The sequence below is a fragment of the Podarcis gaigeae genome (assembly GCF_964106915.1).
Source record: "Podarcis gaigeae genome assembly, chromosome: Z".
Taxonomy (NCBI): domain Eukaryota; kingdom Metazoa; phylum Chordata; class Lepidosauria; order Squamata; family Lacertidae; genus Podarcis; species Podarcis gaigeae.
In genome coordinates, this window is record NC_139691.1 from 918,161 (window position 1) to 933,106 (window position 14,946).

Consider the following 14,946-nt stretch of genomic DNA (forward strand, 5'->3'; position numbering starts at 1 on the left):
TCTAAGAACAACTGGGGGGGTGGAGTTGCATGCCTTGTGCCGATCAAATCGGCCGCGTTGCCTGGGAACTCACCTTTGCTCAGCGCTTCCCAGCGGAGAGGTGACGGTGGTTTTCTTTCCTGCATCCCCTTTGCTGGGTTGCTGCGCTGTGGGAACCACCGCTTGAGGCTTCGTTTGGCTGCTGGCTGGGCTTTCTGCCTTTGGCTCGGAGGGGCTCAGAAGTCGAACATACCTGTGCCGGGAAAATCCCTTATTTTGGCTGCTGATCCCTTATTTTCGAGGCTGCTGGTCCTTTATTTTCAAATCTGTAAGTTGACAGCTATGCTCCAAAGGGTACTTCGCCCTGCCTGCTCTCTCCCCTTGCTTCTGTGTCTTCTGGAGAAAGCTACACCAGGCAAACTGAAAAGCAGAGCAGCCCTGGAGAGGGATTAAAGGTGACAGACAACCTGCAGAGAAAACACTAACAAAGTAAAACCGGAACAGAAGAGAAAACTGTAGCTGGTGGGTTTTTTTTAAGGTGAGAAATGTATCAACCTAGGAATGTTGTTTTCAAAGGATAAATGAAGAAGAAGAGTTTGGATTTGATATCCCGCCTTTCACTCCCCTTCAGGAGTCTCAAAGCGGCTGACATTCTCCTTTCCCTTCCTCCCCCACAACAAACACCCTGTGAGGTGAGTGGGGCTGAGAGACTTCAGAGAAGCGTGACTGGCCCAAGGTCACCCAGCAGCTGCAGGTGGAGGAGCGGGGAAGCGAACCCGGTTCCCCAGATTACGAGACTACTGCTCTTCACCACTGCACCACACTGGCTCACAGCTGTCCATGGAGGCACAGGTCAATTCTATGTCCAGGGCAGCTGTTTGCCAGCTCCATCTGGTACGCAGGATGAGACCCTCCCTGCCCACAGACTGCCTTGCTTGATGAATGCTCTGGTTATTTCCTGCGTGGACGACTGCAATGCGCTCTACGTGGGGCTACCTTTGAAGGTGACTCGGAAACTACAACTAATCCAGAATGCGGCCGCTAGACTGGTGACTGGGAGCGGCCGCCGAGACCACATAACACCGGTCTTGAAAGATCTTCATTGGCTCCTAGGACGTTTCCAGGCACAATTCAAAGTGTCGGTGTTGACCTTGAAAGCCTCAGTCCAGTATTCCTGAAGGAGCGTCTCCACCGCCATCATTTTGCCCAGACTTCTTTCTGGAGACTGAAGTGCAGCGCCGAGGGCCTTCTGGCGGTTCTCTCACTGCGAGAAGCAAAGCTACAGGGAACCAGGCAGAGGGCCCTCTCGGTGGTGGCACCCACCCTGTGGAATGCCCTCCCACCAGATGTCAAAGAGAAAAATAACTGCCAAACTTTTAGAAGACATCTGAAGGCAGCCCTCTTATTGTATTTTAGTGTTATTTAGGGTTATTGTATTTTAGTGTTCTGTTGGAAGCCGCCCAGAGTGACTAGAGAAACCCAGCCGGATGGGCAGGGTATATATAATAAATTATTATTGTTATTATTAGGTTGACAGATATGGCTAGGACAACAGCTTTCAACTTTCTGATTTGAAAAGAAGGGATCAACAGCCTCACCTGTCCCGGGGACAACAATCTGGGATAGCAGCGGGAAGCGGTGCTGGAAGAAGGGAATTTATCGCAAAAAAAGGGGGAAGGTTGACAGCTATGGCTAGGACCCCCTTGGGGAAGCAGGAAGTGCTATACCAACTGCGCTGGCTCCCGGTGGAGTACAGGATCAGGTTCAAGGTGCTGGTTTTAACCCTTGAAAGCCCTATACGGCCTAGGACCCTCATACCTACGGGACCGCCTCTTCTGGTACGTCCCTTGATCCTCAAACAAAAACATCTTGGAGGTCCCGGACCACAGGGAGGTTAGGCTGGCCTTGACCAGAGCCAGGGCTTTTTCAGCCTGCGGCTCCAATCTGGTGGAACGCTCCGTCACAAGAGACTAGGGCCCTGCGGGACTTGACATATTTCCGCAAGACAGAGCTGTTCCACCAGGCCTTTGGCCAGGGCACAGCCTGACCCCCTCCTTTGGCAATCCTCACAGAACTCTAGCCCAATGGTTGCCATCAATTTGATTTTAGAATGAACTGATTTTAGAATGCAGTATTGCTTTACTGTTGTTAGCCGCTCTGAGCCCGGCTTCGGCTGGGGAGGGTGGGATAGAAATATATTTTTTTAAATTTTATATACACACACACACACACACACACATATATATATATATATACACACACACATATTTATATATAAAAATACACACACACACACATATAATATAAAAAGGTCTCAATCCCTTGTTCCCAAGATCATAACCATCAATAATGACGCGGCAATAATGAATCCTTCATGTCCTATCTGAATGAAGCTTGTACATATTCATGAGGGGGGCGGGTCTATGAATATGTAAAGAGAGGGCGTGGCCTAGCGGGCAAGGAGGCCCATTTCGGGAGAGACCATTTTCCCCTAAGCGGGGGGGGGGTCGGAACTGCGAAACCGGGCCTAGCAGCTTCGCCCCCGGTGCCGTTGCCCTAAATTTCTCAAAAAACGGCGGTTCGGTTTGCTCCTCTCGTTCTCCGTCGCCGCCGCCCGTTTCGACAGTTGTTTCATCCCGAAGCGGCCCAGAAGTATGTGGAAGGGTCCGCGCGTGCGCAGAACGGCCCGCTCCGCCGGCCTGTCAGTTAAGGGGTGCGCGTGCGCCGTAGGGCCGGCTCGCTTTGTTTCTGCGCGTGCGCAGTCAGCCCGGCGAAGAGTCAATTTTGCGCATGCGCAGCCAGTCCTTCTAGGAGGGCAGGCGAGGAGGTGGTTTTGCGCGTGCGCAGTCAACCCGGCGTTGCTAAATTTGCGCGTGCGCAGCCAGTCCTAGGAGAGAAGGCGAGGTGGTTTTGCGCGTGCGCAGTCAGCCAGGCTAAGTTAATTTTACGCATGCGCAGCTAGAACCTGTAGTAGGACAGGCGAGGTGATTCTACGCGTGCGCAGTTAGCTCGGCGAAGAGTTGATTCTGCGCGTGCGCCGTCAGTCCATCGAGCAGGTTCGGCGGGGAGGTGATTCTGCGCGTGCGCAGTCAGCTCGCCGAAGAGTTGCCTCGAGCAGGTTCAGCGTGGAGGCGCTTTTGCGCGTGCGCCGATCCCCCGCGCGTGCGTACCGCCGCGTCTCTGGCCGGACAATGGTGTCGGTCGGGGCGCGGAGGCGGAGCCGCGCGTGCGCCCGGGCGGGCCCCTCCTCCTCCGGCCAATCCGCGCTGTCGCCACCACCGAGGGGGCGGGACGGCGCGTGCGCAGTGCGGAGCGGCGCGCTGGGACGGGGCGTGGGCGCTCGCGGTCCGTCAGTCAGGTCGAGTCGCTCGGTCCTGTCAGGTCGCTCGGGGAGCGGCGGCGATGGGCGCCGGGCGCGCCGGGGCGCCGCGGCTGCAGCTTCCGCCTCCGCCTCCCACGCCCGCCTGAGAGACATGGACGACGAGCCGCCCCCGCCGCCCGGAGCCGCCTCCGGACCAGGACGGAGGACGCCGGGAACCCCCAGGCCGCCCCCACCCCCGCCCCCTCCGCCGCCCCCTCCGCCACCGCCGCCTCAGAACGGTAAGCTTGAGGGGAGAAGGAAAAGCAAGGGGGGAGGGGGGAGGGATAAACAAAGGGGGGGGGAAAGAAGTACAAGGGAATAAAGGGGGGGCATGGTGGGGAAGCAAGGGGGAGGGGGGAAAGAAGGGGGAAGGGGAAAACAACGGAAAAGGGGAAAGGGAGAAATAAAGGGGCAAAGGGGGGGGGGAAAGAAGGAAAAGGGAATAATGGGGGGAAATGGGGAAAGGGAAAATCGAGGGTGAAGAAGAAAATGGGGGAGGGGAAAAGGAAGGAAAGGGAAAAACAAGGGGGGAGGGGAAAGCAAGGGGAGGGGGGAAGAAAAGGGGGAAGGGGAAAAACAAGGAAAAGAGGAAAGGAAAAAGGGATCAACAAAGGGGGGAAAGAAAAGGGAAATGGGGGGGACAAAAAGGGAAAAGGTGGAAAAGAAGCAGAAAAGGGGAAAAGAGAAAAGGGGGGGAAGGGAAATAATGGGGGAAAGGGGAAAAAGGGAATAACAAGTGGGGGAAAGGGGAAAAAGAAAAGAAAAAAGGGGAAGGGGGAAAGAAGAAAGGGAATAACGGGGGGGGTTAAAGGAAATAAAAGGGGAAAGAGAGAAAGTAAAGGGAAAAACAAGGGGAGGAAAAGGGAAAAAAGAAAAGGGGAAAAAGGGGGGGAGGTGGGGGTAAAAAGCGGGGAAGAAGAAAGGGAAAAGCAAAGGGGATAAAGGAAATAAAAGGGGGAAATGAAAAATGAAGGAGGGGGAAGATAAAAAGGGGAAGGGAAAAACAAGGGGGGAAATAATAAAGGGGGGATATGAAAAAAGGGGAAATAAAAAAATGGGGGGGGGAAGCTTTTATTTCAAGAAAAAGAAAAAGGAAAAAAAGTGTTCCCCTTTGTTTCTAATTGTCAGTGGTTACAGTATCATAGCATTATCTTGTTATTGTAACATTGTAATAATATTTGGTTGTCATAACATAACATTGTGAATTGTTTTATTTCTGCAGACCGCAAGCCAAGTGACATGCGATGGGATGATGTTGGGAAGGAGGGTATGGGAAGAATATTGTATTATTTGAATATTACAATACAGTGGTACCTTGGGTTACAGACGCTTCAGGTTACAGACTCCGCTAACCCAGAAATAGTACCTTAGGTTAAGAACTTTGCTTCAAGATGAGAACAGAGATTGCACAGCAGCGGCACGGCAGCAGCGGGAGGCCCCATTAGTTAAAGTGGTGCTTCAGGTTAAGAACAGTTTCAGGTTAAGAACGGACCTCCAGAACGAATTAAGTACTTAACCCGAGGTACCACTGTATTAGAATATTGTAAGGGATTTGGCTGGCTCCCCCTCCCCGAAAAAAAGATTGGCAGGTGGACCTTCATTCATAACAAGAAATCATGGTATTATAATAATAATAATAATAATAATAATAATAATAATAATAATAATACAGTGGTACCTCAGGTTACAGACACTTCAGGTTACAAACGCTTCAGGTTACAGACTCCACTAACCCAGAAATAGTGCTTCAGGTTAAGAACTTTGCTTCAAGATGAGAACAGAGATTGCACAGCAGCGGCACGGCAGCAGCGGGAGGCCCCATTAGCTAAAGTGGTGCTTCAGGTTAAGAACAGTTTCAGGTTAAGAACAGACCTCCGGAACAAATTAAGTACTTAACCCGAGGTACCACTATAATAATAATACTTTATTATTTGTACCCCACCCATCTTGCTGGGTTTTCCCAGCCACTCTGTGTAGCTTCCAACAAAGACCAAACATACACTAAAATGTCACACCTTAAAAACTTCCCTGAACAATATAATATAATTGAAGTAGAATTTGGAAATGTATAGAATTAGAATATCTTAATAGATTTGCCCCCCCCCCCAAAAAAAATTGGTCGGTGGGTGAAGAAAGGGGGACATTATAGTTACAATATCATAAAATTAATATGTTATTATTTTGTCATGATCCACTTCCTTTCTATACTGCTATATAAAAATGTCAAATAATTGAAGTATCACAATATAATTTAAAACTATCTTATTATTATATAATCTGTAATAATAGATAGATATTTTTGTATTATCATGTAATATAAAACTGTCTTATTATTATATAATCTACAATAATAGATGCGGGAGGCAGTGGAAGACAGAAGTGCCTGGCATGCTCTGGTCCATGGGGTCGCGAAGAGTCGGACACGACTAAACGACCCAACAACACAACAATAATAGATAGATATTGTATTATATAATCTATAATAATAGATATTTTTATATTTCAATTTAATCAATATGTAAACTGTACGCTATAGAATATCGTACTGCATAGATATGGCTTCCCCCCTTTATCATTAATAACAATACATAATTACAACACCCTAATTTTATTATTTTATTCCCGTTCGTTTCTAGACTGCTCTGTCTTTTTAATTAAAAATCTCAAGGTGGTTTACGGTGCATGGAAATGTTGACACTGCAGGAAGGTGTCAGTGTTCCTAATGAGAAATTTTATAATTTATAATTAATTATACAGAGAATGAGAATATCATAATAATAGATCTGGCTCCCGCATCAATCAGCTCCATGTATAATTGTCATTTTATAAAATAAGCCTACATTTGCATATCCTCCATCCTTTCTCTTATGAATATCGAGATGTCCTGTTCAATAATAATAATAACAATAATAATTATAATAATAAGTTTTATAAAATAGGTTTACTGCCACAGACCCTCCAGCCTTTCTCGGATGAAAATTGGGACGCCCTGTTCCATAATAATAATAATAATTTCCATAAAATAGGTTTACTGCCACAGAGCCTCCGACCGTTCTCTGATAAAAATTGGGATGGTCTCTCCTTTTATAGGACCAGATCCAGAAAAGGGGGGCACTTGGAGGGTCTTCCTTATGCCCCCTTCTTGTGTGTGTGTGTGTGTGTGTAAATTCACTTGAAACCTACCGCATCTCCCCCTATTTTCTCTTCCTTCACTCTTCCCACCAATACATGTGTGTGTGTGTGTATATATACAGTCATACCTCGGGTTAAATATGCTTCGAGTTGAGCGCGTTTGAGTTGCACTCCTCGGCAGCCCTAAGTAACGGAGCGCATTACGACCGGGTTTCGCTGCTTGCGCATGCGCAGACGCTCAAAATGACGTCACACGTGCGTGTGCAGACGTGGCCGTCGCTAGTTACGTTTACCTCTAGATGTGAACGGGGCTCCCATTCGTATCTAGAGGTACCACTGTGTGTGTGTGTGTGTGTGTGTGTATATATACACACACACATACATATATACATATATATGTCTCTATGTGTATATTTTTTTTAAATTTTTTATTAAAAATTTTGTTAATACAGTAGAGAAAAGACAGAATAAACAGATAATAGACAGAAAAAAGAACAGACATAAAATTTAACATCTTATAGTACCCATCTTTTCTTCATCCTTTGGACTTCCTCACATCTTCCGCTCTTGCGTTCCAAATTTATAAAACTTTAGCCAGCAACTTATCACCTTGTTTCAATTCTTATTATACACATTTCCAATGTTTTACCCCTAACTTTGAATATTTTTATCTAGGTCTTAAATACCTAATTTTAACACAATATTTATTCAAAATTTATTTTCCTCATAAAATTCACTCATTCTCATAATCTTGTCAACTAACTTTATGGGCCCTGTTGTTTTCAAATCTCTCATCCTTCTTAGCACTCATATAGTTTACAATGTTTTTGTAGATAGTCCTTAAATTTCTTCCAATCCTCTTCCACGGCTTCCTCTCCCAGGTCTCGGATTCTGCCAGTCATTTCCGCAAGTTCCATGTAGTCCATCAGTTGCATCTGCCATTCTTCCAGCGTGGGCAAATCTTGAGTTTTCCAATACTTAGCGATGAGTATCCTTGCTGCTGTTGTTGCATACATAAAGAATGTTCGATCATTCTTTAACACCCTCTGGTCAACAATGCCCAAAAGGAAGGCCTCTGGTACTCTGTGTGTGTGTATATCAATTCACTCGAAATCTATCGCATCTCCCCCTATTTTCCTTCACTCTTCCTGACCTCAAATATATATGTGTGTGTGTGTGTGTGTGTGTGTGTGTATAAATCCACTTGAAATCTATCCTCTTCTCCCCCATTTTCTCAGCCTTCACTCTTCCCCCTGAAAATGTGTATATATGTGTGTGTGTGTGTGTATATATATATGTATGTATGTATATGTGTGTGTGTGTGTGTGTATATATATATATATATATATATATATATATATATATATATATATATATATGTGTATATGTGTGTGCGTATATATATATATGTATATGTGTATGTGTGTGTATAAATTCACTCGAAATCGACCCCATCTCTTCCTATTTTCTCTTCCTTCACCCTTCCTCCCCCCCCCAAAAAAACCGGCTGGCATCAACCCCTTTCCCCCTTCCCAGGATGCCCCCCCGACCATTCTCTTTTCTTTTCCTCCCCCCCCCCCATAAATCATGCAGGGCGTGTTTGGACAGGGGGCCAATTCCACTATAAATGGTTCATTTTCCTCCCTTTGAAGGATCCTTCCTTCCTCCTTGGCCGCTTCCTCCCCCCCCCAATCAATAATCCCCCCCCCCAGTTTCAGTGCCCGCCTTGAATATTTTACAACCCCCAGGATCAATCGAAAGAGCCCCATGCAAATGCAAAGCCGGCCTTTTATATTGCGGTGGGAAAACCCAAAACAAATAATACCCCCCCCCCCATTGCAACCCCTTTATTCTCCTTTTTCTTCCTTCTATCCGGCTTCCCCCCTCCATTCGAAGGTCACCCGAAGGTCCTTCTTAATAATAATATTAATTTTTTACTTATAGCCCACCCTCCCCAGCCAAAGCCAGGCTCAGAGCGGCTAACAACAATAGAACAACATGAGATAGGCATAGGATTTAAATATGTAAGAATAGGAAGTAAGATGCTTAAAGCCAGATTAGAAAGAATGAAAGATGTTAAGTGATCAAGATAATTTGAGAAGATTGATTTTGGAAAACTGTTAAAATGATATATAAAACTGTTAAAATGATATATAATGAAATTCAACCAGGGGGATTTGAGGAAGTCACTTAACAATGTTATCAAGATTGGTTTAATTACAAATAGGATGTATGTTTGTTTGTTTCAATTTTGAAAATTAATTGAAATACTTGGGAAAAAAACCCATAAACAATAAAATAACGAAGCGTTCTAAAATCAATTCATTCTAAAATCAGTTCAAAATCAAATTAATGGCAAAGATTGGGCTAGAGTTCGGTGAGGTATTAGAGGGGATCAGGCTGTGCCTTGGCCAAATGTTGCAATTGCACCCAAACCAGATTTTTTGGGTTTGCAACCCTCGTTCTTATCCCTTAGGAAGCAGGCGGCTGCAAAACTGGTCCCCCGCTCCATGCAAGGAGCAAAGCAATCAGAAGTGTTGCAAAAAAAGCCCCATTGCAAACCAGGCTGATCCTCCAATTTTTTTGCAAAAAAGAAAAGAAAAAGAGAATGGCGCTGGAGATTCTATCCCTTTGCTAATCGACATTTAATAATAACAATAACAACAACAATAACTCCTTTCTCTTCCTTCTATCCCGCTCCCCCCCCCCACTTCCAAAGGTCATTCGAAGGTCCTCCTTGAGTCGCAATTGCACCCAAACCGGATTTTTGGGTTTGCAGCCCTCTTATTATTCCCTCAGGAAGCGGGCGGCTGCAAAACTGGTCCCCCCTCCTCCATGCAAGGAGCAAAGCAACGGGGACATGTTTGCAGTAACCCCCCCCCCCCATTGCAAACCATTTCAAGTTGAATTACTGAAAGAAAGGAACTTTTCAGTGGTATTCAAATTTTTCAAGTTTCACCTGTATTCCAAATTAGTCATGAAATTATTCTGTCCCTTTGCAAATTGATGTTTGCAGACCTTGAGACACAAGCAATCGGAATTGTTGCAAAAAAACCCCAAACCCCATTGCAAACCAGCCTCCAAATTTACATGCTTTCTGTCGTTTGCAAAAAAGAGAGAGAGAGAGAAACAGCGATGGAGATGCAGCCACCATCGAAATTTTTCCTTTTTTTAAAAAAAAAATCATTTTTGTTAAGTTTTCCATTTTAACAGTCCAATATAATCACATGAAGTATTCCAAATTAGACCTGAAATTATTCTATCCCTTTGCAAATTGACATTCAATAATAGTAATAATATTTTTTATGTGTACCCTGCCCTCCCCAGCCAAGAGCAGGCTCAGGGCGGCTAACGCCCGATAGAAAAACCAATGAATTAAAATGCAACTTAAAAACAAGATTAAAATACAACATCAAAACATTCAAATACGGTCTCGTTTCAATGGAAATTCAAATAAAAAACAAGTACTGTAGAAATTCTTTTTTTAAAAAAATCATTTTTGTTCAGTTTTTCATTTTCACAATCCAATCCAATCACATTAAGTATTCCAAGTTATACATGAAATTATTCTATCCCTTTGCAAATCGACGTTTGCAGACCTTGAGTGGTCCCCCACCCCCAACGCAACTCCCGAGTAGGGCCGGGGGAGGCCGGGTGGCTTGCGTTTCCGGCTGAATTTCACCCAATTTGCGGGGGGGGGGGGTTTCCGTTGCAACTGGACTCACTTGAACCTGGACCCTGTGGTCATCTGGGGTCCCTCCTTTGGTCTCCTCCGCTAGTGGTCCAGAGCGGCGGGGGGGGGGGGAGGCAGGAGAATGAAGCTGCTGTTGCGGCAACAGGAGAACAAGACTTTTTTATTGTTGTGGCAACACTGAGCCTTTTCTTTTTCCTCCTCTTCTTCCCCTTCCTCTTCTTCTTCCTCCTCTTCTTCTTCTCCTTCCTCCTCCTCCTCCTCTTCTTCCTCTTGCCCTTCTTCCTCCTCTTCTTGCCCTTCTTCCTCTTCTTCCCCTTCTTCCCCTTCCTTCTCTTCATCTTTTTCTTAGTCTTGCAGCAACACGAGAACAAATCTTTTCTTTTTCTGTTGTTGTGGCAACGCTGAGCCTTTTCCCTTCTTCCTCCTCCTCCTTTTTCCCTTTTCTTCTTCCTCTTTCTCTTCTTCTTCCTCCTCCTTTTTCCCTTTTCTTCTTCCTCTTTCTCTTCTTCCTCCTCCTTTTTCCCTTTTCTTCTTCCTCTTTCTCTTCTTCTTCCTCCTCCTTTTTCCCTTTTCTTCTTCCTCTTTCTCTTCTTCTTCCTCTTCCTCCTCCTCCTCCTCCTCCTCCTCTTCTTGCAGCAACACGAGAACCAACCTTTTACTGTTTTTGTGGCAGCACAAGATGACTTTTCTGTTGTTGTAGCAACACCGAGCCTTTTGCCTTCTTCCTCTTCCTCCTCCTCCTCCTCCTCCTCTTCTTCGTCTTTCTCTTCTTCCTCCTCTTCTTATTGCCGCCCTGAGCCTGGTCTTGGCTGGGGAGGGTGGGGTATAAATATAAATTTATTATTGTTATTTATTATTGCAGCAGCACAAGAATGAACCTTTTCTTTTACTGTTGTTGTGGTAGCACCGAGCCTTTTCTCCTCCTCTTCTTCTTCTTCTTCCCCTTCTTCCCCTTCCGCCTCCTCTTCTTCTTCTTCCTCCTCCTTCTCCTCTTCTTCTTCTTCTTCCTCCACTTCTTCTTCCTCTTCTTCTTCTTCCTCTTCTTCTTCTCCCTCCTCTTCTTCTTCCCCTGCTTCCCCTTCCTCCTCCTCCTCCTCCTCTTCTTCTTCTTCCTCCTCCTCCTCCTCTTCCCCTTCTTCTTCTTCTTCTTCTTCCTCCTCTTCTTCTTCTTCATCTTGCAGCAACATGAGAACAAACCTTTTCTTTTACTGTTGTTGTGGCAACACGAGATGACATTTAATAATAATAGTAACAACAACAATAACTCCTTTCTCTTCCTTCTATACCGCTTCTCTCCCCCCCCCCCCACTTCCATTCGAAGGTCCTCCTTGAGTCGCAATTGCACCCAAACCGGATTTTTGGGTTTGCAGCCCTCTTATTATTCCCTCAGGAAGCGGGCGGCTGCAAAACTGGTCCCCCCTCCTCCGTGCAAGGAGCAAAGCAACGGGGACACGTTTGCAGTAACCCCCCCCCCCCCATTGCAAACCATTTCAAGTTGAACTACTGAAAGGAACTTTTCCGTGGTATTCAAATTTTTCGAGTTTCATCTGCATTCCAAATTAGACGTGAAATTATTCTGTCCCTTTGCAAATTGACGTTTGCAGACCTTGAGACACAACACAGACTTTTCTGTTGTTGTGGCAACACCAAGCCTTTTCTCGTCGTCCTCCTCCTCTTCTTCTTCTTTTTCTTCGTCCTCCTTGTCTTCCTCTTCCTCTAACACAAGAAGAAGCCTTTTCTTTTATTGTGGTGGTTGTTTTGCTGTTGTTATTTTACTTTCGTTGCTTAAATTATTATTCCTGTTCTTGAATTTAAATACAGTGGTACCTCGGGTTACATACGCTTCAGGTTGCATACGCTTCAGGTTACATACAGCCTCCGCTAACCAAGAAATAGTGCTTCAAGTTAAGAACTTTGCTTCAGGATGGGAACAGAAATCGTGTTCCAGCAGTGCGGCGGCAGCAGGAGGCCCCATTAGCTAAAGTGTTGGTTCAGGTTAAGAACAATTTCAGGTTAAGAACGGACCTCTGGAACGAATTAAGTACTTAACCCAAGGTACCACTGTACTGCCATCTAGCAGGAGTTCTCAGGGCACTTCACAGAACAAAACAAAAAAAATAAAACCACAAAATACACAAAATATAAACAGCAACCCCCCCCAAACCCCTCACATTTTAAAAGGGCATGGGATGTGGGATGTTTTATATTGCCAACCGCCTGTGATTTTCGGTAAGGGTGGTAAGGAATTTTAATTAATCGACATCATTGGGGCTTTTTACCCCCCCCCCTGAAAAAGAGGTGAGGGGGTTTTTACAGGAAGTCGGCAAACGTCGGAAGCGGGCAAGAATAATTGGGAATGCAACTTGGACAATGGGGGTGGGGCTAATAATAATAATAATAGTAATAAATTTAAGCAGCGGTCTTCTCAGTAGGGTCTTCTCGGTGGTGGCTTCTGCCCTGTGGAACTCCCTCCCACTAGATGTCCAAGAGAAAAACAACTACCAGACTTTTAGAAGACATTTGAAGCCAGCCCTGTTTAGGGAAGCTTTGAATGTCTGACAGACTATTGTATTTTAATCTTTTGTTGGAAGCCGCCCAGATGGACGGAGTATAAATTATTATTATTATTATTATTATTATTATTATTATTATCGTTGCTTATAGCACCAACCCATGACGCATCTCTTTCCTGCCCCCTAGGTTTCTACCGGGAGCCACCTAATGAACACGACCCACCTCCCAGTAAGTGTGGATACGTCTTATTTTAGGGAAAATGTTTAGGGAAGCTTTTAATGTTTGATGCATTACTGTGTTTTAATATTGTGTATAAATATATTGTTGTTGTTATTATTATTGGAACAGCATTTCAAACCCTGCCTCCCTTCTCTTCCTAGCTACGGATGTTGAACCGATGAACTCCCCTTCCTCTGTGCTCCCCTTGAACGCCAGCAGTGAGTATATTCCTTTCTCTCTCTTGCCCAGGAGAACCAGGGATTTCCACACACAAACATACATATACACGTGTGTGTGTGTGTGTATATATATATATACGTATATATATTATATATGTGTGTGTGTATACAGTGGTACCTTGGGTTACATACGCTTCAGGTTACAGACGCTTAGGGTTACAGACTCCGCTGACCCAGAAATAGTACCTTGGGTTAAGAACTTTGCTTCAGGATGAGAACAGAAATCGTGCTCTGGCGGCGCGGCAGCAGCAGGAGGCCCCATTAGCTAAAGTGGTGCTTCAGGTTAAGAACAGTTTCAGGTTAAGTACAGACCTCCGGAACGAATTAAGTACTTAACCCAAGGTACCACTGTGTGTGTGTGTGTGTGTGTGTGTATGTATGTATGTATGTGTATATATATATATATATGTATATGTCTGTGTGTGTATTTGTGTCGTGTGTCTGTATATATGTCTCTGTGTGTATCTATATGTGTGTGTGTATGTATGTGTTTGTGTGTGTGTGGTGTGTGTGTGTGTGTGTGTGTATATATATATATATACACATATTTGCTTTCGTAGATTTTCACGGGTACAGGAATGCAGGTTTTGGTGTCCTCGGGTGTCTTCCCGTGTAAAAGTTGGGGTGTCTAGGCGACGTTTCGACGAGGTCTCTGAAGATGACGAGTGAGACCTCGTCGAAACGTCGCCTAGACACCCCAACTTTTACACGGGAAGACACCCGAGGACACCAAAACCTGCATATACACATATATATATATACGTATATATGTGTGTGTGTGTATATATATATATATATATATATGTATGTACTGTGTGTATGTGTGTGTGTGTGTGTATATATATACACACACACACACACACACACACACATACATATAGACACACACACACACACACACACACATACACACACACACACACACACACACACACACACATATATACACCCCCCCCCGTATTTTTCGCTCTATAGGACGCACTGGACCACAAGATGCACCTAGTTTTTAGAGGGGGTAATCAAGCTTCTCCCAGAGCTTCTGAGGAGCCCCCCCAGCCCCAAAGAGCAAATAAGCCAAGACAGAGAGCGGCATCCATCACGCTGGCTGTCTTGGCGTCTGCCATAGCCGCGCACAGCCTGAGCTTGTTGGGGCTTTAGGGGGAAGCCCGGGGTTTCCCCAGCCAGCCCCAGGACCACACATTCGCTCCATAAGACGCACAGACATTTCCCCTTAGTTTTTAAGAGGAAAAAAGTGTATCCTGTGGAGCAAAAAATACGGTGTGTGTGTGTATATATACTGTATATGTGCTTTCGTAGATTTTCACGGGTACAGGAATGCAGGTTTTTGTGTCCTCGGGTGTCTTCCCGTGTAAAAGTTGGGGTGTCTAGGCGACGTTTCGACGAGGTCTCACTCGTCATCTTCAGGCTGGTGCTTTCGGCTTCTTGTTACTGGAACAGAGCGGGATCTCAATCTCACTCAAGAAATCACTCAAGGTATCTCTCAAGTAATTAAGGACCAAAAGAAGAAAAGGCACACTAGCCTGGGAACTTCCTCTCTGCCCAGAACATTGGAGGCTAGACACCACACCCCCTCTACAGTATTTATAGGAACTCAAACATTGAGATCCCGCTCTGTTCCAGTAACAAGAAGCCGAAAGCACCAGCCTGAAGATGACGAGTGAGACCTCGTCGAAACGTCGCCTAGACACCCCAACTTTTACACGGGAAGACACCCGAGGACACCAAAACCTGCATACTGTATATGTATATATATGGTGTGGTGCCGGGGTTATTGGGTTGCTGCCGTC

The 14,946-nt window shown here is 45.3% G+C and overlaps 1 protein-coding gene across 7 annotated transcripts in view; it reads left to right on the plus strand.

Moving 5' to 3' along the window:
* The first annotated feature begins 2,540 nt into the window (after positions 1-2,540).
* Positions 2,541-14,946, plus strand: part of NR6A1 (nuclear receptor subfamily 6 group A member 1) — a 65,613-nt gene continuing 53,207 nt past the window's right edge. For 3 of the 7 annotated variants that reach the window (XM_083721783.1, XM_083721784.1, XM_083721785.1), the window contains exons 1-4: positions 3,308-3,579; positions 4,563-4,607; positions 12,867-12,908; positions 13,061-13,117. In XM_083721783.1, coding sequence (XP_083577909.1) covers positions 3,453-3,579; positions 4,563-4,607; positions 12,867-12,908; positions 13,061-13,117 — 271 coding nt within the window. In that variant the 5' untranslated portion in view covers positions 3,308-3,452. Of the gene's footprint in view, positions 2,632-3,143; positions 3,580-4,562; positions 4,608-12,866; positions 12,909-13,060; positions 13,118-14,946 lie in introns of those variants that run through there. The other 4 variants (XM_083721786.1, XM_083721787.1, XM_083721788.1 and 1 more) reach the window with 3 other exon arrangements.